The sequence below is a fragment of the Molothrus ater genome, chromosome 8 (genome assembly GCF_012460135.2).
Source record: "Molothrus ater isolate BHLD 08-10-18 breed brown headed cowbird chromosome 8, BPBGC_Mater_1.1, whole genome shotgun sequence".
NCBI classification, from domain to species: Eukaryota; Metazoa; Chordata; class Aves; order Passeriformes; family Icteridae; genus Molothrus; species Molothrus ater.
Window position 1 is genome coordinate 28,175,710 of NC_050485.2, and position 23,520 is coordinate 28,199,229.

At 44.4% G+C, this 23,520-nt stretch overlaps 3 protein-coding genes across 11 annotated transcripts in view; 1 reads left to right on the plus strand and 2 right to left on the minus strand.

The window, feature by feature from the left end:
- The window catches only part of ABLIM1 (actin binding LIM protein 1), a 190,098-nt gene extending 183,049 nt beyond the window's left edge, over positions 1–7,049 (minus strand). Inside the window, exon 1 of one of the 2 annotated variants that reach the window (XM_054515522.1) lies at positions 6,846–7,049. In XM_054515522.1, coding sequence (XP_054371497.1) covers positions 6,846–6,858 — 13 coding nt within the window. In that variant the 5' untranslated portion in view covers positions 6,859–7,049. The remainder of the gene's footprint in view (positions 1–6,845) is intronic. The other variant, XM_054515521.1, reaches the window with a different exon arrangement.
- A 10,085-nt stretch (positions 7,050–17,134) lies between these two features.
- LOC129046739 (uncharacterized) lies at positions 17,135–21,584 on the minus strand. Of its 7 annotated transcripts, none has more exons than XR_008508498.1 (4): positions 20,901–21,584; positions 19,279–19,377; positions 18,734–18,872; positions 17,135–17,176 (listed from the first exon to the last, which is right to left on the minus strand). XR_008508498.1 is itself a non-coding variant. In XM_054515526.1 (4 exons), the coding sequence occupies exons 1-3, from the start codon at positions 21,168–21,170 to the stop codon at positions 18,737–18,739; spliced, it is 435 nt and encodes a 144-aa protein (XP_054371501.1). In that variant the 5' UTR covers positions 21,171–21,584; the 3' UTR covers positions 17,135–17,176; positions 18,734–18,736. The 7 variants fall into 7 exon arrangements, 5 of the variants coding, with proteins under 5 accessions (XP_054371501.1, XP_054371499.1, XP_054371498.1 ...); XR_008508497.1 differs by having other exon boundaries at positions 17,135–17,343; XM_054515526.1 differs by having other exon boundaries at positions 18,734–18,802.
- Positions 20,936–23,520, plus strand: part of FHIP2A (FHF complex subunit HOOK interacting protein 2A) — a 33,931-nt gene continuing 31,346 nt past the window's right edge. For both annotated transcript variants that reach the window (XM_036385445.2, XM_036385446.2), the window contains exon 1: positions 20,936–21,021. In XM_036385445.2, the coding sequence (XP_036241338.1) occupies positions 20,977–21,021 (45 nt within the window). In that variant the 5' untranslated portion in view covers positions 20,936–20,976. The remainder of the gene's footprint in view (positions 21,022–23,520) is intronic.

The following is a 23,520-nucleotide window of genomic DNA, read 5'->3' on the forward strand; positions in this document are numbered from 1 at the left end:
TTTATTAGTAAGGAAGCAGTAAATCAACATCTTATCATGCCCTCCCTGTAGAGCCCTCTGTGCTACAACCACCCCTTTGACTGATCTCCAAAAGGATCATTTCTTAGTGCCATGGCAATAAGTTACCAGGAAAAAAGTCTGTAAGAAATAGAAAAAACCACTGTTGGCCTCATCAGTGAACAGTACCACGTCCTGCAGTGGTCAGCATGCTCCAAAGACAGCTAGGCACAGGTCTAAAGGCTTCAGGGAGCCTGAACCTCACCATTTGCTGGCTGGCTTGGACTGGTTTTCTTGTACCAGCCTCTCAGATGAAACTGCAAGAACACCACAGGGGATAAAAATACCTTCTGCCTCACCTTTGAGAACATCATCTTCTTGATGTTTCACACTTCTGTTCACAGTGCCCTCAGTCACAGCTGCACAGAGCAGGCATCTCTCCATGGACTTCTCCCTGTAAACCCACCAGCACAGCAGGAAAATGCCAGCAGCCTCCTCTCTGGAGGCACAGGGCATTCTGGTGCCACAAAACACTGGCTCATCACACTTTTTCACACACCAATCTCTTTCACAATTATGAGACCAGATCCTCCTTCCACTTCAAAATGTGGCATTCAGAGGAGCAGAGTAATGGTTTTCAACATGAAATGCATATGAACTTTTTCTATCCATGAAGAAATAACTCCAAGGATACCTAAGCTGGCCACAACAAACTTTGCAGCAGCACAGAAGGCTGCAGAACCCACACAAGAACTTGGGCAGGTAGTCAGAGGTAGCTCCTATTCAGCTCTCACTAAAGCTCTGCACTGTAACTCAAATATGTGCACATGAACAGCAGGCACTGCACTGTGGATGTGCATTTCATCAGTTACATGGAGCAAAATTATTCACCAAAGCCCTAATTCTGGATGAAATTCTGGATTGAAAATGGAAAAAGAAGGATGTAAAACAACTCTATCACACTGGTGTGTGTACCTTGCTGAAGCCTGTCTGGCCCAACCTTGATTGCAAACCAAGGATTTCTCTCCACTACATCTGGGACTCTTATTTGGATGTGAGCTTCCGAAAACTTATTTCTTTTTGAAAATATGACATAATAAAGACTGAGCATTTTAAAAAATGCATATCTTACAGTTTTTCTCTGCTATTGCTGTATCATGTTTAGGAGTTTTCTTTAGGTTTTAGTGAAGAACAACACCTAATTATAAAGATACTTTTCCTTAAACAGTATGTCATAAAAAATTTAGGGCTACTTGCTGGTATCAGAACTCACAGGCAAAAGTCTGCTTTCCACAGTGTGACTCTGCCTTAGCACTGCAAAACTGAGAAATACTACACCAGTCACATGAACTAACCATGTGTGGTTTTCATCTTCAATTACTAACAGATTAGATTAAAAAATAATCTGAAATATTCAATTCAAACCTACTAAAAGAAAAAATAGAAATCCCCATCTTGTTTTCAGAGACTGTGAAACACATGAGGTTCTGGTGTTCTTCACCAAAAGCAATTTCGCTGCTTTTCCTTCCATAAGCTGATGCTTATTTTCCTTCTTTGCAATTCCTTTCAAAACCATGCATCTAAAATAGACTCTACCTCATTGTCCCAGTTTCCTCTTGTTGTTGCCATTAGTCTATGCAACTTTTTCCATGCATTCAGGACTAATTTTCATTAATCTCAAAGCACAGGCTAAGCTTTGTTAAGGGGGGAAAAAATAGGACAAGGCATCAAACCTTAAAAAGAGCTTAAAAGAGATACTGTTTAAATCAGATACCTCTGTAAAATATTCTTCTTTCCCACTGAAACAAAAGCTCTACCAGGCCTAAAGATTCAGGTGCAGCTACTGCTTCTCATGTACAGACATGCACAGCTTTCAGTGATTTGACAATCCAGGTGCTGATTCTGAGCTACTCAAGCCATTAAATTGAGGTTCAGACCCTAAAATGAGTAGTGAAAAAGGCATAAATCATTACATGTATTTAGAAGAAATAAACAGAAAGTACAGACAGGATTAAATAACAGTATGAAATCAGCACAGAAGAAATTTGGGGCAAAAGCTGAAAAGCTCTCAGAGCCAGTTCCAAATTCTGCCTGCACAGGTATTCTGAGTAGGAAACAGCTGTGTTGGCAGGACTGCACACCCAGCCTGCCTCAGGTAGGGCTGCAGAGTCCAGAGCCTGCCAAGAACACGTTCCTTCAGGCTGTGGAGCCTTGTAGCAGGGAAGATGGGGACAATCACCAGGACTGGAAGCATTGAAACTACAACACTTGTCTATCCATAAGCATGCTAAAACTCCCAGCTTCTAAAATGAAGGAAATGTCCAGCCAGCCCCACTCTCCAAGTCACCCAGCCTGAGAGCATTTGGTAACCGCCATGAAATAGTCACATCACAAATTAGGGACATCATGACATGCCTGAAAGAAATACCTCTGACAACAAGGACAAAAACACAGCACTGGATTTCAGAAAAGGATACAGCAGCCACGTCTTCAGTGGCTGGTTCCTTTAGATAAGAGCAATATTACCCTGAAAAATCACAGACTGTAATAAAACATTGACCAGAAGCTCCCAGCAGCAAGTTTTTAAATCACTCAGCATAGACTTCAATCAAAACCGCTGCTGCCAGCAACAGCAGCCATGTCTACAGCCATCTGAGAAAATTGGGAGAAGATAAATAAAGACTCTTAATGGAAAGAACTCAAGATTTAGTATGCAAATTTCTCATTGAAAAATTGATGATTTCTTCACACAGAAGTTTCCAACTGTGAGACAGATCAACCAAGAAACGTGCAGTGTCCAGGAAGAAAGAATTGCGGTAGCACAACATAATGAGCTGAAGTTTCTCATCTGCTGTTAGAACTCTATTATCAACTTGTGTAAGAACAAATGAGGAGCCTGAGAAGAGGCCCACAAGGCAGAAATTCCCCTGTTCTGACCTGACCCTCAGACTCAGGCGAGAAAAAAAAAAAAAAGCCCAGGACTTGTCTCACCTGTAAAATGAGGACTCTTTTTCACTACTGTCATGGTGATTTATTTGTCTGAAATGAGAAGTCTTTGATCTACATTTTTTTAAAAATCATATAGGAAAAGACAAGGATTGTAGCATAAAATAAATTCTTAAACTAAACAACTCTACTTCTTTGACTATTGAGCAGGCTAAAAACTGCCTTCTCTACAATACCCACATTAGCAGCATCAGGGTAGCACACTCCAACTTGTTAAAACTGGACATCAATAATATTTGTTCAACACTGGCTTCTGTCAAAATTCAGTGACTTTTTCACAAAAAAAAATATATATCAGTCTTGATAAAACTTCTATTTCACACGTGTTTGTTTTCCTGAAGTAGTTGCTATTGGACTAAATACAGCTTGTGCTAATTCTTTCAATATTTAGGGAAAAAATTAGCAAAGATCTTTGTATTTGATCACACCAAACACTCCCTTTTGTGCCTGCTTGCTCTAGCATAACTGAAGATTATAATAGTTAAAAATAGCCACTTTTCCATTAACTTAGACCTTCATGATAACAAGTAGTTTTGACAGTTTTTAAGCAGTGTGAGATAACATGCACAAGTAGGTCACAGTTATACTTGGCTTTAGAAAAATGTCTTTCATCCAGGGAATTTACAGCTCTTTGCAAACAAGCCCTTAGGTAAGCAACAATCTATAAGGCTTACTCCAACACCCAAATTCACTCATGTATGAGTCCTAACAGCAACTGCTTAACAACAGCTGAAAGTAGAATATTAAGCCTTTTGCAAACTGCAAAACTAAAAAGCCTGACTGACGTCAATGGCAGCTCTCCACTGATCCAACAGGCTGTAGAGCAGGACATGAAAGTGCCCTGGGAAGGACTCCAACTTGACAGGGAAGAGAAAAGTGATTTCAAAGTTTGTTTCAGCTCCTAATTCAGTCACAAGATTTCCAAAATTATTTGTTGTTCAAGCTTCTGGGAATACTTGTCTGTGCTGCTTCATCTGGCATTTGGTCAGCACATCTGCTAAAGCCATACTACAAGGAAAGTGGTGGAAGAATGTTAGAGACCTTCCATCTACATAAAAACAGGAGCTGGGAGACAGGTGTGAAGGACTGCAACAACAACCTCTGTGAAGAGTGGAAGGAAAAAAGGAAGGTTTCAGAAAATTCATCTCAAGGCACAGGTGAGGCATTCGTCCTCACAGCAGCCCCTCTGAAAAACTTAGCTGCCATTATTTCCATTGTACAAGTAGGGAAGCATAAAACCTTTTAATCCAGAGTTCTATTTAAGGCAAAATTACATGAATTTGTGTTATCAATTATAATTTATGTATTGATTTATAATTTGTCAGAATTTCAGTGACTAAGTGGGTAGTTTTGGTTAAATAACAACAAGGAACTAGAGCAGGAGAGTTAAAAGGAATGGTCCAAAAGCCACGAGGTACTGCTGGATTTCAGGAGTTTCTTCTGTCATCTGTTGCAGTCAGTTCACTACACCATGCTGCCTCCTGGAGCAAAAGAGATGAATAGAGAGCTGCACAGATTGAACACTGGTAATACTGTGAGGTTTTTTACTACCCCTTGAATATCCTCTGCAGTTGAGTAAGAAAAATGTCATGGGTGAATGTTTAACCCTTTTGCTATGCTAGTTATGCTTGGTATATAATCAACAAGCAGACAGCTCCAAGGGCTTGATGCATTCAGAATAATAATGATCACCTTTGGACATCTAACGCCACATAAAATATTAACAATCAATATTCGCTGAGCTTGCAGACCATAATGATGGCGTGGCTTTAGTGTGACTGCATATGCATGAGGTAATGTGCCTGCATGAAGCACAGGGTCCCTATCTGGCATTCAAACAAAGCCCTAACCCCATAAACACTCACTCCTTACTTGTGCTACATTCTCATGAGTAACCTCATGAAGATCTGTCACATCACTTAAATGTGTAAAAGTTAGTTTCTATGTTGACTTTTAACAGCAAGAGTGTTTAAAATTGTAAATAATGACAATGGTCTATAATGTTTCACACACAAATGGCCTTTAATCAGCACTGAATAAATCTATTTATTTACCTAGTCTCACGTATATTCCACATAAATCTACTTAACTTTAAAAGGATTTATTGATAGAAATTAATATCTTCATGTGTATCATGAACCTTATTCACTACTTCCCTAAAGACCTACGACTGTCTTACTCTCTCTCTCTCTCTCCAATTAATTACTCTGAAAAAACGAGATGGCACGAGAGGGACTGAGAAAGAATTCACTTTCCTTCTCCAGGCAGCTCTCCAGTAGAATTAAGCAGGCATCAAACATCATGTGTTGTGCAGATGAATGGGAGAGAGGGACAGTGGGGGAAGAAAGGGAAATATGGCCAGTGGAAATGTTCCCTGGCTTCCCATTCTGTATGGTTCAGTTTTTTTGAGTCATCTGCAAAGCTGAAATTGCAAAGTTTTTATGTCACTTTTTCAAATCCAGGTACCCATTCAATAGCAAATCTGCTCCAGGTTATAAAGCTTTGCTGGGTGTTCCCCACAAGTACTAATGCAGCCTTAGCACAGCACTGATGCTCATATGCTTAGTGTTCTTGCAGAAGTGGATTCTTTGGAGACCAATATGGTCCATTTCTCCCTAAAGCAAGAAATCTACTGTTCCATGAAGAATTATGCCACTCTAACACCATTTATTATTTATATCTAAAATGGGTGTGATGCTTTAGGAGCATGGTCATAGCCACAAAGTGCCAACAACCTTTTAGGAGCCACACGATGCCTTCAATGTGCATGAAGCTCCTTTGGATATCAACAACAATCCAAGCAGATGAAAGAACTGGTCCAGGCTGAGCAGTATTCATGAAGATGCAGAGAGATCAAAGTAGGAACAAATAAGATGCATCCCTACATTCAGGGGTTTGTCAATTTGCAATATATAATTTTTATAAAGTATTTGTTTCAAATCAGAGATAGCCAGGGAGTGGTTTCACTTGTCATTATTGTGCAGATAATTGTCTATCTTCAGGAGATGCTTACAAGTATTTCTGCTTTGTTATGACAAAATTCAGAAAATGCCTAACTTTATGTCTCCAGTCCTTTAATTTGTAGTAACCCTAAAGCATCAGTCTTTGTGCCACACCTGTGTCAGTTTCTCATATTGGAAGCATAACTTTGGGACAAGATGAGATCTGCAATCAACGAGGCTGATCAGTTCATCTCCAGCCCAGAATGGGCAAACACACAGCCGGAGTTTACACACAAACGCACGCAAATTACAAAGGCTATTCAAGTTTAAGCCATAATGTTAAAAAATGTAAATCTAAAGTAAAACTCAAAACGTTAATTTCAAGCCAGATGCAGATGTCCATCAGAGGTACAAACCGACGATTGGATTTACCACCACACCCTACCAGGAGCACTTGCGTTACCAATGACAGGACAAGCCGGATGCCTCACTGCGCTCATCAGACACCCAGTTCAATCCGCTACCATTCCCCGAGCAGCAGCACCCCCGAGGTCTGACCCTACGCCCACCCTGCTCCTTTCTCTGCGCACATCCATCCATTCCCACCGTCACTCAACGCGTACCGAGCCGCCGCTTCCCCGTGCCCCTACAGCGGCCCCCGGCAGGTGCGGCGGTGCCCGGCCCCGGAGGATGCTCTGCGGCGTCCGGCCCCGCTGCAGCCCGCGCCGGACCCCCCGCACGGCCCGGCTGCACAACGGCACCGGGCAGGCGACGGCGGGCGGGGGATCATCCCCTGGCCGAAAATCGCCGGCGCAGCCTCGGGGTGCGGGGCACCGCAGCGCGGCCGGGCGGCAAGGTCAGCGCGGCTCCGGCGCTGCCCCGGCGCGGCACAGAACCCACCTCTGGCAGACATGGCTCAGCCTCGGGCTCGGCAGCCGCGGAACTGCTGCTGCTGCTGCTGTGCTGCTGCTGCTGTGCTGCTGCTCCTGCTGCTGCTGCTGCTGCTGCTGCTGCTGCGTGGCGGCAGCGCACGGCCCGCACCGCCCTGCGCCCTCCGCGCCGCGGCGGCCGATGCGGGGGGGCGGCGGCCGATGCTGGGCCGGGCCGGGGCGGGCGGGTCCGCGCCGCCGCCGCGCTCCCTCCCTGCCCAGCCCTGCCCGGCTCTGCCCTGCCCGGCTCTGCCCTGCCCGCCGCGGTGCGGGGCGGCGCCGGGGGCGGCCCTGCGGGGCGGGAGCGCGGCTGTCAGTGCGGTGTGTGCGGGCTGTGTGTGTGTGTGTATGTGTGTGTGTGTGTGTGTGTGTGTGTGTGTGTGTGTGTGTGTGTGTGTGTGTGTGTGTGTGCGGGTCTGGCTGTGCGTGTGCGGGCTCCGGGCGGGGCAGCGCCGGTGGAGCGGCCGCAGCCGCTGCCGGGCGCGGTGACCCCGCTCGGGTGCGGCGGGGCGAGGTGCGGGGCGCGGTGCCGCAGAGGGCGACAGTCGGGGACAGCCGCGCCGCCGGCAAGAGCCACAAACGCCAAGGAGAGCAGCGCGGCAGAGCTCCAGCTCAGCTCCTCGGAGGGCTGGATAGGCGTGTCTGCTCGCTGACAGCGCCGTGCGACAGCAGCTCCGCTCGTTCGGGACCTGGCGCTGAAGTCTGTGGCACAACTTGAAATTCACGCACCGAACAGCAAAGACATGCCTGCGTAACTGTATGTAAATTGTATATAAACACAGAATTTCTAGCAATGTTGTCTGCAAAGCAATCATGGCGTTAACAGACAGAGAAGAGCACTCAGCTTCCTCCTGGCACCTTGATAAAAGTACCAAGCGACCAAATGCAGCGCACCACAAAAACCAGATCAGTATCTGGTGGACACCTTTACCCAGCCTCCAGCCTAGTGAAGCCAAATATTCCCATGCTACACTAAAAAGAAAACCCCTACGCCACCAGATTATTAGATGGTGGCAAGAGTTAAGCAAATCAACAATCTAGTTTGTCAAGAATGACAGGTTCAAAGATCACATCAGAATAGTGCAGTTAAAACATTAGACCAGACTTTTATCAATTTCAGAATGGGCAACAATGAAGTGAAAAACAGAAAGCCCAATCTGTGATGTTCTGCAAGGAGCCAACATGCAAACTGAATGACAGGAAAGACTGAATCACACTCCTCCACTCTGATCTACCATGCACTCCACATCTACATACTAGCAAGAAGCCTACACAATTTTCCTATCAAAAAAACCCCACAATTACCGGAATCACATCTAAGAGAGGTGGTAAAGATTGCATTATCACGTGGCCATAGGTCAGGAATGGATGCTAGTAGGAGATGTACAATGGTTTCTCACTGCTGTCTGCAAGTGCAGCCCAGCCAGTGCCTCTGCTGTGTCAGATCCAGCCTCTGGCACTGCTCACCTTCCCCCTCATGCCCGCAGAGCAGGGAAGGTATTTGTGTAGGGGCAGCAGCAGCAGGATGGGCAGCACTCACATGCCCCCTCATCAGGGGATACAGGCACAAAAAATGAATTGGCACATCTGTTTGCCTGAATTTGTGCTCATGCTCCCACTCTGCAAAGACTTTTAGCCACATCCAGCTCTGTTTGCCATGGATTACCCCAGTGTTCTCTACACTTCAATTCAATCATATTCCTTATATCATTCTGTTTTCTTCCCCCTTGCAAATGTTTCTGAATCTGGCGGCAGGAATAAAATAAATCTAAAGTTCTTCTCTCTCTAAACTCTTATGGCATTATCCTTAGCTGGTGATCTGACATCCCTTGAAAAACAATTATTTTCCCATCTCTTTTTCTGAAATTAGAAGAATTTTCCACTTGCAAATAAGTCAAATTTTCTTTCTTGTCCAAAAGAGGCAAGGTTTTCCTCAGTCAATGTAGTATGACAGCGTTTTGTATTTTTAATTAAGTCATTTCCTATTCACTTCCTCAGTGAGTTTCTGACTAGCACTATCACAGGTTCTCCTCTGTGGTACTTAATAGATGGCTTTAAAAAGAAGGTTCGGGAACATGCAGAAATTAGCTTTTTAATTAAGAACTTCCTTTCTTTATACTGCTAGGAAATAGGAAGGGAAAGGCATTTGTTCCTTGGGATTCTATAGAGCACAAAGAGTTTATTCCATTCATTGTGTAAACGCTCTGTGGCAGAGAAGTTGAACAGACATGTTGGCCAGAGAATACTAAAATGGGTCAGATATAGCACTCATTTCTTAAAGTGAGCTTTTTAGCTGGATTTCCTGAGAACCTGAGGCTGATGGAGTTTTATTTTCCTGTCTGTTCCCTCCATCAAGTCGCCTCAAGAATTTTCAGATTTGGATATGGAGAACTTCAGGTTGACTAAAAGGTATAATTCAGAACAAGTTTGACATCTCTATGAGTTTTGTAGTAATTAGCACTTAAGAAGAAAAATTAAAATAAAGGAGAAAAGCTGCAGTGGAGACAGTTACCAGTTCTGGAGGCCACGTCTTCATTAACCATAAGTACCAGCTGGGCAATCTGCATGTGGGCAGCTAAATCAGCTCCTGAGGTTGCTGTCTGAGATCCTGTCAGTATCTAGGGAATGTGGAAGGAAGCTGAAGAGGGTGGAAAAGGAAAGAACAGAGAAGAGAGGAACCATTATGATTATTTTACAGGTGAAGTTGAGTCAGAGAAGATGGACAAGCCAATCCAAGGCTTGCTCACTCTCCTATGCACTCCCTCTTCTCTCAGCCCAGCCCCTGTGCTCCTGCTTCCCTCACTGCAGCACTGGCTTGATCCTCACAGAACTACTTTAGCTCATTAATTAACAAAGACTTGCTCACTTTCTGTATCCAAATTCCCTACATTTGCTGTCTGAACCAAAGGCTCAGATAAACACTGGAACATGGCTGAAGGCAAGTGCAGAACTGCACAGCCAGGAAGGGTGAGGAACCATTAGAGGCAACAGAGAATATCCTTTGTAGCAGCAGCAGCAGCTGTTGAGCTGTTTGATTGAGCCATTTCCTGACTACTTTAGAAGTCCATTAAGGAGCAGTGATTGACATTGTTTTATTTCAGGCATCTACCTGAGGCTCCTGAATTAGTCAGCAGGGAAGTAGGATCCTATCTCCTGCATTTTGCTATTGACTGTACAGACTAAGCTTCTAACTCAAAGTGTTAAAAGATCCATTAAGGTAATTTTTTAAGGTATTTAAGCTTCAAGAGATCCAAACAGGCACCCTATGATTTTTCAGAGATGCCCAAATATTAGTATATTTTACCAAACAATAGGTGTTTCCAAGCCCTGTCTCAATGTCCTTGAGGAGCTAAGTGTGTTGTCCAAGGTCACAGAGAAAATCTATGTCAGAGCAAAGCACAGAACTTGCATCTTCAAAGAAAAGTATCCCAAATACTGAACTGTGTTCTCTGTGCAGCATACCTTGCTGTCACTTTAGCCTTTGTGTGAATATAAACCAGAAAGTTCTCCTTTAATAACTTTTGAACCAGTTTGTCTCTACAAAGTAGGATAGTAGTTTTAAAAGTAATTAAGATCCCATCAGTGGTATGTAAATCTATTTTTTCCCATGAAAATGAGCACAGAATGACATAGGGAATAAAAAAAAAACAGGTAAAAGTCAGCATTGCATCTTTGTCTGATGCAGATAACTCTTCAGTCAGAATATACCTATTTTTGCACAATGCAGGATCTTTCCACTTGAAAATCATTGTGAGAAAAATCAGAAATTTTTTTGGAACAGACAAATTCGTACAGAAGTAGGTTTCCAATAACACTTCTGTGGGCAAGGCAAATGGAAAGGATGACCAAGATTGGTCTGAATAATGATGGAAACTATTGGATATTTCTACTAATTTTTCCTATATCTTCCACCATAATTCCACTGGCTTCTTTTTTAGGGAAATCAGACCTAACAAAATCTAGAGCATTACTAAGCCTGATAATTTAATCAGAATTTTAATAAGCTCAGAATAAATAGTTTCCTGTGACACGAATGACAAGAAAACATGACAGTTCTCTTACTTTCAATATAAGACTCTTACTAGAATTTGCAATTAGTCAGTAATGGACAAGATATTAAAATAAATACATGGCCTCTCACTGATTACACCGAGCTTCCAGGGCAGTTCCTACTAATCTCTATGGAGAAAATTTCCCTTTTATACATTTCAAAGGAGAACTGAGTTCCAAATTACTCGCACCAAATATTAATAGAAATCTTTGCTTAATTTTTTCCTTTTTTTCCTAAATATCCCACACACACATATATATAAAGAGACCTATCCATTTACAAAAAAATAAAATTCAAAAAGATAGGACATTCTCCTGCATGAGACAAATCCCAGAGTAATCTTCTTGGTTTCTTCTTATTCTGGTTTTCTTAAAAAACTCCTTTCTTCTACATGCTATTCAATCCTCCATACTGTTCTGTGGAATATGCACTTTTACAGCAAAAGTTACAATATTTAACTTATGTTATCCTAAGTCAGTCTTGACTACCAGACTTGAATAACCCAGAAAGTTTTACACAGATTATGTAAGATGAGGCCATCACATAAATACATAAATAGGTTTTACATAAGCCAGAAATATTGGCAATCCTGGAAAACTAAGGGAAAATCCAGGGCTCAGATAAGCCTGTGAATACCTACTCTGTATTGCTCTTCCATCATAATGACTGCTGGGCCTGTGGGAACTTAGGGCACAAAGGCCAAAATGACAAATTGTTTTCTGAGAGTCAGCTTTGGAAATGTCATCTAAATGTTGGGCAGCATTTACTACTGAAGAACTTCAGCATCACCCGTGTGTGAACCTTACCAGGAAGATGCCAACAAAGAGCTCAGAGTCAGAAACTTGACCGGGTTTTGCACCAGGTTGTCCCAAGGTCACGTGTGAAGTTTGTGCTGTGAATAAGAGCTGTAAGCACAGGATGATGAGCTGCATCCCAGAGTCCTGAGGGAATTGGCTGATGTAGTTGCCAGGCCACTCTCCATGATATTGGAAAAGTCATGGAAGTCAAGTGAAGTCCCTGGTGATTGGAGAAAGGGAAACATCGCTCCTATTTTTAAAAAGGCTGGAAATGAGGAGCCTGGGAACCACTGAGCCATCAGCCTCACCGCTGTGCAACAGATCCTCCCAGCAGCTCTGCTAAGGCCCAGGAAGAGCAGGGAGGTGATTTCAGAATGCCAGCATGGATTGACCAAGGGCAGGTCCTGCCTGACCAACCAAGTGGCCTTCTATGATGGAGCACCTGAATCAGTGGTTGCATTCAGGACAGACAGAGACAACCCACAAACTGCCTTTGCTGCTATCTATATACTTTTCAGAGCTGCATCAAGTAAGGGCTTTATCTCACTACGTGCCCTGCTTTACCCTTTACCCTAAAGAATTTGCTGTGGCCAAGCTGAATTAAGTTATGAAGTTAAAATTTGTTAAATGTGTGTTTTTCCATAGAGTAATTTTTGTACTCCATAGAGTAATTATTTTGTAAAACATGGCAGGCATTTCCTTGGTCAAAGTTCACTTTAGCAAAGATGGTTATGAATATATGGAATGAGTAGCAAAGAATATTCTAAATAAGTTAAAGCCAAAATCTCTCAGCACTGCTATGCACAGGAAAGTTTGGTGAATCAGAGGGAAAATACACCTGTGGTTGCAATTACAATGAGCCAAACTCTGAGACATGTATACATCACATTCTGCTGTGAACAGCCAGGCTTGTGTGGGGTAGAAAGTCTGGGGCCAAAAAAATTAATTATCTAAATCATCATGAAAGTACCTCGATGTGTAATTTGGTGTCTGATCATAAGAGATACTTAGGTTTCTCCCTGTGCTCCTGGAATTCACACATGACTGTTGTAATTTCTCACATGCTATTTTCTTTATACGTATTTTCTATCCTGAGCTCTGTATTGCAGGGCCCTCTGGCTGAGAAGTATAGAATTGGACAGGACTCCCTTCAGAGCACATCAAGATCATTCCTTAATTAGCTGGTGGATGCAGTTTGATTTGAGAGCACAAAGTACTGGCTCTTTTTCAGCAACTGAATGCCTTGTTCCTTGTCATACTAAGTAAGTCAAGATATCAGCCCCTGGTACCTGACCTGGCACTGATCAGTTTTATGGCCAAGGCAAATGCCTGCATGTAGACACACCCTCCTCGACAAAAATCTCCTGGGAATTGTGATGGCTGCTTCGCAAGGACTCAGGACACACTTGGGAAAAGCCAAAAGCACAGTCCTAGAGTCATGGCAACAATAAACTGAAATCCTGAAAGATTCCTGAAAATATTTGGAAAAAAAACCCCAACACTTTTCCTGTTAGTCTTGCCCAATATGTTCATGTACAGAGGTTCTGGGTATTTTCTGGTATTTTCTTTGACACATACCAATAAATCTATCTGTTATACATGTAATGTATTTAAAGCTCAGATCTAGATGAGTTTTCTCATGCAATATTTTTCTTTCAATGTGTCAAAAAAAAAAAAACAAACCAGAAGGTTTAATTCAGTCACGCTTTTTTTTTTTTTTAGTTCACTTTTGAATCTGTTTGAGCTTAAAGCTGATGCCAATTCTCCACAACATTCAGTTGTTTATTCCACAGCAAGTCACGCCGTGGAGATGCCAGCAGATGACTGAATTCCCTAGTTAAGCCCATCACTGGAGTAAAACACGGGGTCAGGCTGCCCTCTGCGGGCTGGGATCTGGATCTGGGACAAATTGTTTTGCAACACCACACAGAAACTGGTTATTGTGAGTACAGGATTTCGACATCTGAACACAGAATTTTGATTTATGATGTACACGTAATGCCAATATAGCAATTGGCTCTCTGCTGCCTGGCTGCTGCTGCTGCAGAGGAAGAAGGAAATGCAGACTGCAGGTGTCTGATGCAGCAGTCAGCACTCCAGGTACAAATAACAGCTCAATCTACACCACCTGGGACTTCCTGGGAGACCCAGAGGATAACAGCTTGTGAGCATAAAACCAGAGAAAATAAATGCCTGGAAATACTTCACTTGGCACATGAGCTGCCAGGCAGGAATCGAGTACAGCGTATTCCAGCACCACTCCAAGATCTAATCAGGAACAGGTTCCTTTATATTAGCTGTATTGCAGACACAGGTCTGCTTACTTCAGCATTTCACAACATGAGGCCTGAATGTCAAACTAGTCCAAAGCAGCCTGAGGCAAGAGAACAGGGATGAGCAACAGAAATATTCCTGCATGATGCTGGGTCTGCTACAGACTTCATTTTCTTTGCTCATTGTCAGTAGTGCCTCCAGCTCAGTTCCTTAAAGGCTTCATCCAAGTGCAGACACTTGTTCCTACAGGGCTGATGACTCAGAAAGAAATTACAAAGGATTGAGCTGCACAGACTTTTTCTGGAAATGGAGTTTGGCTCAGAGTGTAGCTTCTGAACATGAAATTCTACCAGGAAGTATTCAGGTTCTCCCTCTACCCCCACCAACAGGTAAAATAATGCAATGTTGATATCCACAGTCACTCTCCCCTCTGGGTACCCCAGGATAATTCAGCTGGCTGTCAAGAAGGGCCAGTCTTTAAATAGAGGACCCTTCTTAAATTCATTGAGGTTTAGTTCTAATGAAGATGACGCAAATATCACGTGGGATGTGAGAGCCCCAGGGGTAGTCAATGTCTTTGTAAACTCAAACAGTCCTGCAGCTTCAAATAACATCATCCTAGAGCCAAGCAGGACAAGTGCACTGCTAAGACAATGGGCTGCCGGGTGTAGCAACCAAAGCTTTTACAAGGCAAGTAATACGCAGCAGTTAAGCCCAGAGGTAACACTACTGGCTGGCAAACCAATTCCTTCTATACGGGATGCACAGGGATATTTTTTCCCGAAAAAATTGCTGCGAGGGATTCGCTCTGCATGCTCCTTCCGTCCCAGCGGTGAAGGCCGGTCAGCTGCGCCCTCTGCTGTCGAGAGCTGGGACTGGCGGGAGGCAGCGGCCTCTTCCCGCTGTCACATCTGGAGACACCGCTGGAATTGTCACCAAACTCCAGGCACAGGGAACCATGGAGCGCGTTGTGGCACTAGAGTTCGGGCCTGCCTTGGTAATTGTGCTATCAATTGTGGAAACCCGGAGCACCGGGAATATTTCTCTGTCTGCTCTGGGGTGCCCTGACCCCCAGGGGAGCATCGACTTTGACCCTTATTCATGGAGAAAGTTTCCTACACTTCTAGACTAGAATCCACAAAAGTGTGCAATAGATTATAGAGAGTAGTGTAGGTGTATCACTTGGTGAGAAATTTAGATTTTGGGATTTTTAGTATGTTGTGGATAGAAGCAAGATGAAAGGCACAGGGTGTCGTCCTGGGTTTCTTCTTCATGCTCCTTCTTCCTTCTTCTTCATGGGCTTGGCTGGCACTCTGTAATTGGGCAGAAAAGTCTGCATTGCGGGCTCTTTGGGATCAGTTATTGGGTTAAAAGAGAAAATAATCTAGGTGTCAGTTCTTAATTGCATAGTTTAGTCTTAAAAGACCTTGTAACAAGAGACTGTTAGCCATTTTGTGCCTTCTAAAGAAAAGCTGCTGAACGCACAGTAGTGAGACTGTTTTACTGATAAGAAATAATAAACACCTGAGTCTGAACATGAAATACCCTCTCAAGTGCCTTCAATCCAGACACAGAGAAACCCACAACTGGTACCCTGACAATCAATAATTTAAAATTAATCACAAAGCCACTACCGAGTGGATCATAAATATTTCAGACACTTGGTCAAAATTAAGATGTTTTACAGTGCCAACATTTAATGTCAGGCTCCATGAGAGATTTCAATTATACCTCAGGACAAAGATATGCGAATTTAAAGTATGACAAAAACCTACTTTTAATTGTGGACTAATGAGAAAGAGAGCTCTGCTGAAAGCTTCTATACTTGGTACAAAGCTTCCGTACATGGTAGTAATGTGCCTGATTTAATTTGCATAACTCATATGGACTATCAAGATCAGCTTTTGTTTATGATTAAACAGATTATCTGATGAAATTTTAGGGATCAACAGATTATAGTCCATAATCCAAAGATGTAAGTAACAATGAAATCTTATTATACATTAGAAAACAAACAATGCAGTCAGAGCTGATCTGAAAATTACTCAGAAATCTCTTAGTAGGGTCAAGGCTAAGCACCTAAATTCTCCCCTGAAACACACACAGATTCTGGCTTCCAGACTTCCCTCTCTGCAAGTACTCAGATGAAAGATTGAGGGAAGCAATTTATATCAGGTAGACCACTCAATTTTTTTTTTCCCAGTATTTTAGGGCAAAATCCAGTTTTATGTTTATTTATACCACATTCAGACCCTTGCATTCATTACAGCTGCAATATAGCATAAACCAAGTAGTTTATCTTTAATCTCCTTGCTTTGGCTACCACAAGAAAAAGTGTCCTTGTGCTCCTGCCAGCCTGCAGTGAAATTGGCTAAACTCTAACTGCTCACATCTGAGGGTATTTTATCTGCTTTCAATAATTTATGATATGCTAGCACTTGCAGATACTGTATGGCAGAACATCCATATATTTACTTACAGAGGAAAGCCTGGATTTTAATGCTTCCAGTGGAACAGAAATATTTGAGGAAAACATGATGTGATTTGAAAAGAAATGTCTCATTTTACTGACAACATGTACTTCTGACCTCCTAGTGGTCTCCTTTAGAAGCATTACATAAGATAATGCAGGGTGGTACAGAGAGTGTAACTGAAGCACAAACAAGGAATAGCTGCTGGGCAGGGCAGGCAGTATTTGCCCAGTGTTGTGTCCTCCATGGTAGCAATGAGTGCTGGTGTCAGGAGACTCTTGCAGATGTGACAGGTAAGCACTCAGACAATAGATGAACGACTGGGAAGTTTGTAACCCAGCAGAGGAAAAATTAATGTCCCCACAGAAAGAGCAGATGTGCAGATGTGGAACAGAATGCACAGGCCAGGAAATGCCTGAAAATGGGATTTATGAAATACTGCATGAGCTGATTACATGGAGCTGCTAGCGAATCAGCAAGGAGGGAGGTGATGCACGCAGCTGAGAGCACGGAGCCAGAAAATTTCTGACAGAAAATGACTTGAATTCCACTGCATACTCTTCAGTGTAGATGTGCAGCATCCTTTCTGTAGCAAAGCTCAGCATCAGAAAGGTCTGAAAATGATGTTAAATATCTTCTTAGCCCTCCTCAAAAGCAGAGACCATGCTGAACCACTAAAACTTCATTCTTTATTTCATCCAAGTAGTCACTGAAAACATAGATGTCAATCTGATTATTACAAACACAATAAAATCCTGCACAGAATATCAACAGATATTTGGCATAGCACTAACAGGAAAATTTTCATCTAGGGTAAAAAAATTCACCAAATCTTCAGGCTCTCTGAAGCAAAAGTCCAGACTGCAGGAACATCTTCTGTAATGTAGATAAATGCATCCATTAGACACTGGCCTGGTGCCATCAATCCAAATAGCAGAGAGATTTTCAGATAAAAAGGCCAGCACATTATCTCACTGTCACACACCATCTAAATTGATTTAATCTAGACAATTTCATTAATTTGTAAGAAAGGAGAAAGTTCCCAAAAGCTCTATCAATTAGAACAGCCTCACTTTCACACTTTCACTTCTCACATTCCAGCAAAACACTAACTCACTGCATGTACTTTTCCAAAAAAAGAACTACCTTGCCAAAAAAAAACCAAAAAAACCCAACAAACCAGCAGAACTGTGCTCTCAAGGGTACTAAAATAGGTAGTAATACTTGTGTTTATTTCAGTGCAAACAACATCAAGCATGAGCAGGTGAAGATGTATTGTTGCAAATGACATGACATTGGTAGCTCATCCATAACTGCAGCATCTCCAACTGAATCCTCATAAAAGAGAACAAGAAGAACCCAAACAAAATGTAACCTCAGCTGAGTTCTTCTGCACTGACACTGGTGAAATAATTCTTCCATTAGTTTCCAGTGATTTCATTACTATTGGTTTGCTAGTATTTATCCAATATTCCCAGCAGTGAGAAATACATACACATGGTTGAGAAATTAGAGACTACTTCAAAAGATCATTCCAAAAAAATCTACAATTTGCAAGACATATAAGCACTAAAGACTGGATTCTGCACTATGGCTGAAAATTCAGGCCCAATCTACTGGTGGGTAAATGCAGAGTTATATGCAGAGATTCAATTTGTTTAATAGGCTTAGGAAAAGTAATTTACATGTAATATTTTCCTTTTTTTTTTTCCTTTACTGCAAGGCATTTCACATTGAGAAATCGTAATAAGAAGTCACTTTTACAACCAAAATCTTAATTTCAACCACAATGAACTGTTCTGTTTAAATAATAATGCGTTTATATACATTAGTCACTCTTAGAATAATAAGAGGCCCTCAAGCATTACAAATTTTACCTCACCATCTGTGATTCTGTGATTTATGATTTCATAAATTGTTAAGTACGATTAGGAATACTCTCACAGTGATAAAACTGTCTCCTTTTATATCTTTATGATATCTTACTGTTCCTTTATTCATTCTGCTGCTTGGAGATGAGACAGCCCAAGCACATTTAAAAGACATTTCTGCAGGAAAAAACAGATTGCAAAAGCACTTTAAATGACCACATTCTCTTAGACACAGATATGCAGGCACCTTCAAATGCAGCACCTGTCCAGATAATAATCACCTAAACACAGAGATGTTTCATCATATGGCTACCCACATAGGAAATTTACATTTCTTATGAACATCTATAGAATATAAGTTGACAAATATATTTTTAAAAACCCAACATAATTACCTTTTAAATTGATCTTGACATACTGGGACTCCTGGATGTTGAGAAGGAAATAGCTCTGCTCTTTAACAACTGCAATAAAAGTGTCCACATACAATTAGTATTTACTTCCATAGAGTATTTGGGCTGCAGCTCTCCATGCCTGCAAAGCACAGGGGTAGTAATAGTAATCAGTACAGCAGAATCATTAGTAAGACTTCATCACAATACTATTAGTAAGACTACCCAGATGACACAATTAAAAGAACAGCAGTTAAATAGTAGTTTTGTCCTGTCTTTTGATTCATCTCTCTCTGCATGCTCCTAGCATATGAGGAAGCTGGTGTTCATTCCTCTCCAAAAATTAATGTGGAAGCTTTCCTTCATTTGGTACGACAGGGTCTCCTCCCTTTCCCATACTGGTCAATCACCTTTCCAACATTTCACTCTGCTACCCAGTGCCAAACAATCCTGTTCTCCTATGTCAATTTGCCCAGTGTCCAAACATTTTCCCAAAACATCATACTGCTTGCCAGCCACATATACCACTTCTGCTCACCCCACTTTACCTCTGCTTTTCCTGTGATGCCAGAAAATGGGAGGGATGGTCTTTTTTTCTGAAGTATTTGATTCAGAGGTGAAATAAAGCCCTCTTTGTCTCCTTCTCTCTGTGTGGGAAAAAACCCAACAGTGAAATGAGCAATGTGCACATTGCCACAAGTCCTCTCATCTGTGGTACCCTGCAAGGACCATGCCACCCACACCACCAGCCTCTCATCCAGCAGCAACCAGACAGGATCATTTGGAAATGACCTCCCAGATTGTCAAGTCCAAGCTTTGACTTAATGCCACCATAACCACTAAACCAAAGTGCCACATCCACTCATTTTCTGCACACTTTCAGGGATGGTGATTCCACAACTTGTCACTGACTTTCTGAGTTCGTCACCCTCACACTGCTTTGTGATCCCTGAGGATCTCATCATCCCTGTGGATGATGGCAGACCCAAAATGTCTCAGCAGACAGCAAGCTGGGCCCTTTGCCACACACACAGGGGTTTTTCCATATCCATGCCATGCCAGGAGCAGGGTGGAGGCAGCCCACCTCCCCACCCTCATGATTCTGAGGGATCCCAGAGACCTTTGTGAAGTTTGATGGCAGCCTCGGGCACAGGGACCGTGGAGGTGGGCATCCCTTCCCCTCACCCCAGACAGTATGTGCCCAGGTGGGCAAGGCATCCTGGCCTCTCTCAGGAACAGTGTGGCCAGCAGGACCAGGGAAGTAAGTCATTGTCCTTCCACACTCGAGTTTGTCCAGTTCTGGGCTCCTCAGTTCAGGATGGACATTGAGGTACTGGAATTAGTTCAGGGAAGGGCAAAGAAACTGGGGAAGGGTCTGAAGCATGTGTCCTGTGAGGAGTGGCTGAGGGCACAGGGGCTGTTTAGCCTGGAGAAAAAGAGGTTCATGGAGGACCTTATCATTCTCTCTAGTTCCCTGGCAGAAGGCTGTAGCCAGACGGGGCTTAGACTCTGCTCCCAGGCAACCAGCAGCAGAAGACAACACAGTTTTGAGCTGTGACAGGGGAGGTTCGGGTTAGCCATTAGGAAGAATTTCTTCACAGAGAGGGTGATTAGACATTGGAATGGACTGCCCAGAGAGGTGGTCGACTCAGCACCCTGGAGGTGTTTAAGGAAAAACCGGACATGGCACTCAGTGTCATGGTCTGGTTGACACGGCGGTGTAAGGTCGAAGGTCGGACTCGATGATCTCAGAGGTCTTTCCAATCCAAGTGATCCTGTGACTGATTCACTTCCTTGCCCGGAGTTGCCCGCAGAAGCGGGGCTGGCTCGGGGCCCGGCAGCGGCCCGCTCGCAGCTCGGCTCTGTCGCGCCCTACCCGCGTCCCGCGCCGCCCGCAGCCCGGGGCCGGCACAAGCGGCCCGGCCGGGCCGGAACGCGGCGCTCCCGGCAGGCAGCGCCAGGGACCGGGCGGAGCGGAGCGGAGCGGGGCGGGCAGAGCCGGGCCGAGCGGCGTGCGGGGGTGGCGGCCCCTGCAGGACACCCGGAGCCTCAGCAGCCGCCGCCGCGCAGCCGGCGGTGTCAGTGCCACGGTGTCCGCCGGGGAGCGAGAGGCAGCGCCGGCGCCCGCCCGCCCGATCCCCGCGGCCAGGCCCCCGCATGCAGCCCTCACCCTGGAGCGGCGGCGGCGGCGGATCGAGGAGCTCTCGAGGTCCTCCCGGCAGCGGCTGCTGCAGTCGCGGGACAGGATGTTCTCCAAGTTCACCTCCATCCTGCAGCACGCCGTGGAGGCGGTAAGGCCGCCGGCGGGCCCGGCCACGCCACGCCGGGGATGCGATCCGGGCCTAGCACCGAACGCGGGCCGGGGGCTCGGACCGGGCCCGGCGCCCCTTCCCCGCTGTCCCCCGGCGCTGTTGCCGGCGGGGCCCCGCAGGGCGAGCATCCGCTCCCGGCTCAGCCCTGCCGTGGGCTGGGGAGGGGGAGGCCGAGCTGCCCGGGCGGGCCCTGGAGGGAGCACGGGAAGGGAACGAATCGCCCCAGCGCGGCCCTGGAGAGCCGGGGGCGCCGGGGGAGGAGGGAGCGGCTGCAGCCCGGGCGGCCCTGGCACAGCCTCCGGCTGTCACCGTCGGGCACTGCCGCTCCGGTGCCCCGAGCCGGGCCTGAGGGCAGCCCTGGCCCGGCCCTCACCCGGCCGTTGCCCGGCCCTTCCAGCGAGACAGACAATAAAAGGAGAGGAATCAGGAAACTCCCCAGCGTTTCCATCTCGTCGTGACCAGCAGACAATAGTCGCCGTCACCGGTGCTTTTGCGGGATGTTGTCAGTTTCAAAGCGCCGCTTTCCACCCCTGGTTTATTTTGTAATTGTGCCGGGGGTCAGGTTTGCCGGGGGACGCGGGGCTGTGCGTGCAGCGAGTTTCCCTGGGCAGAGGAAACGGGGCCTGTTCGCGAGCTGCCATTGCTGAAGGCCGCGTTCGGCACTGCCTGGCCACACCATTTATTTTTGCTTTTCACTGAGGTGGGGTCTTGGTAGTAATTCCCTGCCTTTCAATGCCTCTCCCAATAAACCCGCACACCCAGGAGATTTGAGCGTGAAGAGGTGATAAAAATTGGCAGGGAAGTACTGAAGTGAAGGTAGAATGTGTTGAAGACAAAAATGTTCAAATGGTTGAAAAAAGAGCCTGCAGGCCAAATCCAAGCAATTTAAATAAGAGCCTGCATGCCAAATCCTGCCTCATCTGAGGGGCAGCCTTTGTACATTAATGTATGCTTCGATGCTGCACTTGAGCATATGTCTGTCTTTATATGAGCCTGTAGTTCTGCAGGAGTATTCAGGTTTAAAACTCAATCATTTATCCATTAATTGCAGGTTCCTAGTTTGCTTTTTTAATGGTGTAGTGGCATTTGGAAGGAAACGTTTTAAATAACGATGAAGCGTTTTACTTGGAAACATTCAGACCACATGAATGCCTTCAATAGACAGTGCTTTCATTGGAGAGGAAACAGAAATTAGTGCCTGCCTGACTAAAGAAAGTTTGTTGTGGTGAGCTGTGCCACATTTTGAATAACAGAAATAAGAGTGGATGACTGAGGGGTGCAGGAGTGGAGGAGAAGGTATTCTTTCAGGCCTACCAATTCAAGAGATCTAATAGAAGTTATTATTAGGAGAGTGTTACGTTATTGATGTGTGCAAAAAATGAACAAAAAGAACTGCATTTAGTTGAGATCCAGTAAAAATTAGGAAAAACAAACGAGCTGAATGGAACAAAAGAGTAGAGATAGTAGGGACTAGGTGCTCTTTTCTGATTGAAAAAACCCAAACGAAAATACAGAAATATATTGATACCATTATTTTGCAAGTGAGCGCTGTCCAACAACATGCTGTTTGTCCTTGCTCAACTCTGGTGTCCCTTTTAGCCTCATCCTGCTACTATCACCCTGGTGGATCTGATAAATACTGCACTATTGCATTTATGGGATTGTGACACATACTAGGAACGAAACATGGAATTGCAACAGCAGGAAGATACTAAAAATGTTTCTTTGTAAGTTTGACCCACTAATGCAAAGACAGAACTGAGAAATATAAATTTTTGACCAGTTTGGTGGCTGTATGTGGCTTTGTTTCATTCTCTCTGTAGTAATAAGGTGTGGTCTGCTTAGCTTTGCTGTGGGGAAGTTGTTTACAACAACGGTTGTAAATACTAAACATTAGCTCAGTCCACTTTGGTGCTGCCTGTTTTCAGAACCAAGAGAATTTGGAACATCATTTTTGCTTGCTGTTTTTGCTAAGGTGATCAGCCTCAATTGGATTCTTAACCGTGAATATCAGCAACAGAACTAGTAATTAAGATAACAGTTCTCAAAAGTTTTGGGTGCCTACCCCAGAGTAGGTAGAGTTGCAACTGTAGAGTTTTCAGCTGAGCTGGACACTTAAATACACTTGAAGAGCCTGGCTTTAGCTCTCACGGGTGAGACTTCCTTAAACCAGAAAGGTCTGGGTAGCCTTTCTGCCCTGCCCTTTCTCCTGCACATCACTTCTGTAATGCTGCTGCCCTGCCTCAGGGCCCACAGGCCTGCAGACTTCAGAGAGTGCATTTAAACAGTAAGGGTTCCTGTGCTCTTAGATAATCGTTGTTATCTTACCCTCAATGTGCCATACCTCTGAACTCTGACAGGAGCTCCAAAGGTTGACAGTCTGATAGACATAGCAGTATTTGCCTTTTACTTGTTGTCAGTGTATCACTCTTGGACTGACTGCCCTTGTCAGTCCAAGAGCACAGGACTGTGCTTGAA

Bases quoted from the DNA above. Each gene is read 5' to 3' on its own strand.
- LOC129046739 (XM_054515523.1), bottom strand. From the start codon at position 21,170: ATGCTCGCCCTGCGGGGCCCCGCCGGCAACAGCGCCGGGGGACAGCGG. The intron at 18,803-19,268 runs GTGAGCAGAAGT...CTTTTATTGCAG, and splicing joins AAAAGCAGAGGTAAAGTGGG to TTGTTAAAGAGCAGAGCTAT. The intron at 17,177-18,733 runs GTAATTATGTTG...CTATGTTTTCAG, and splicing joins TGTCAAGATCAATTTAAAAG to TGACTACTTGGATGAAATAA.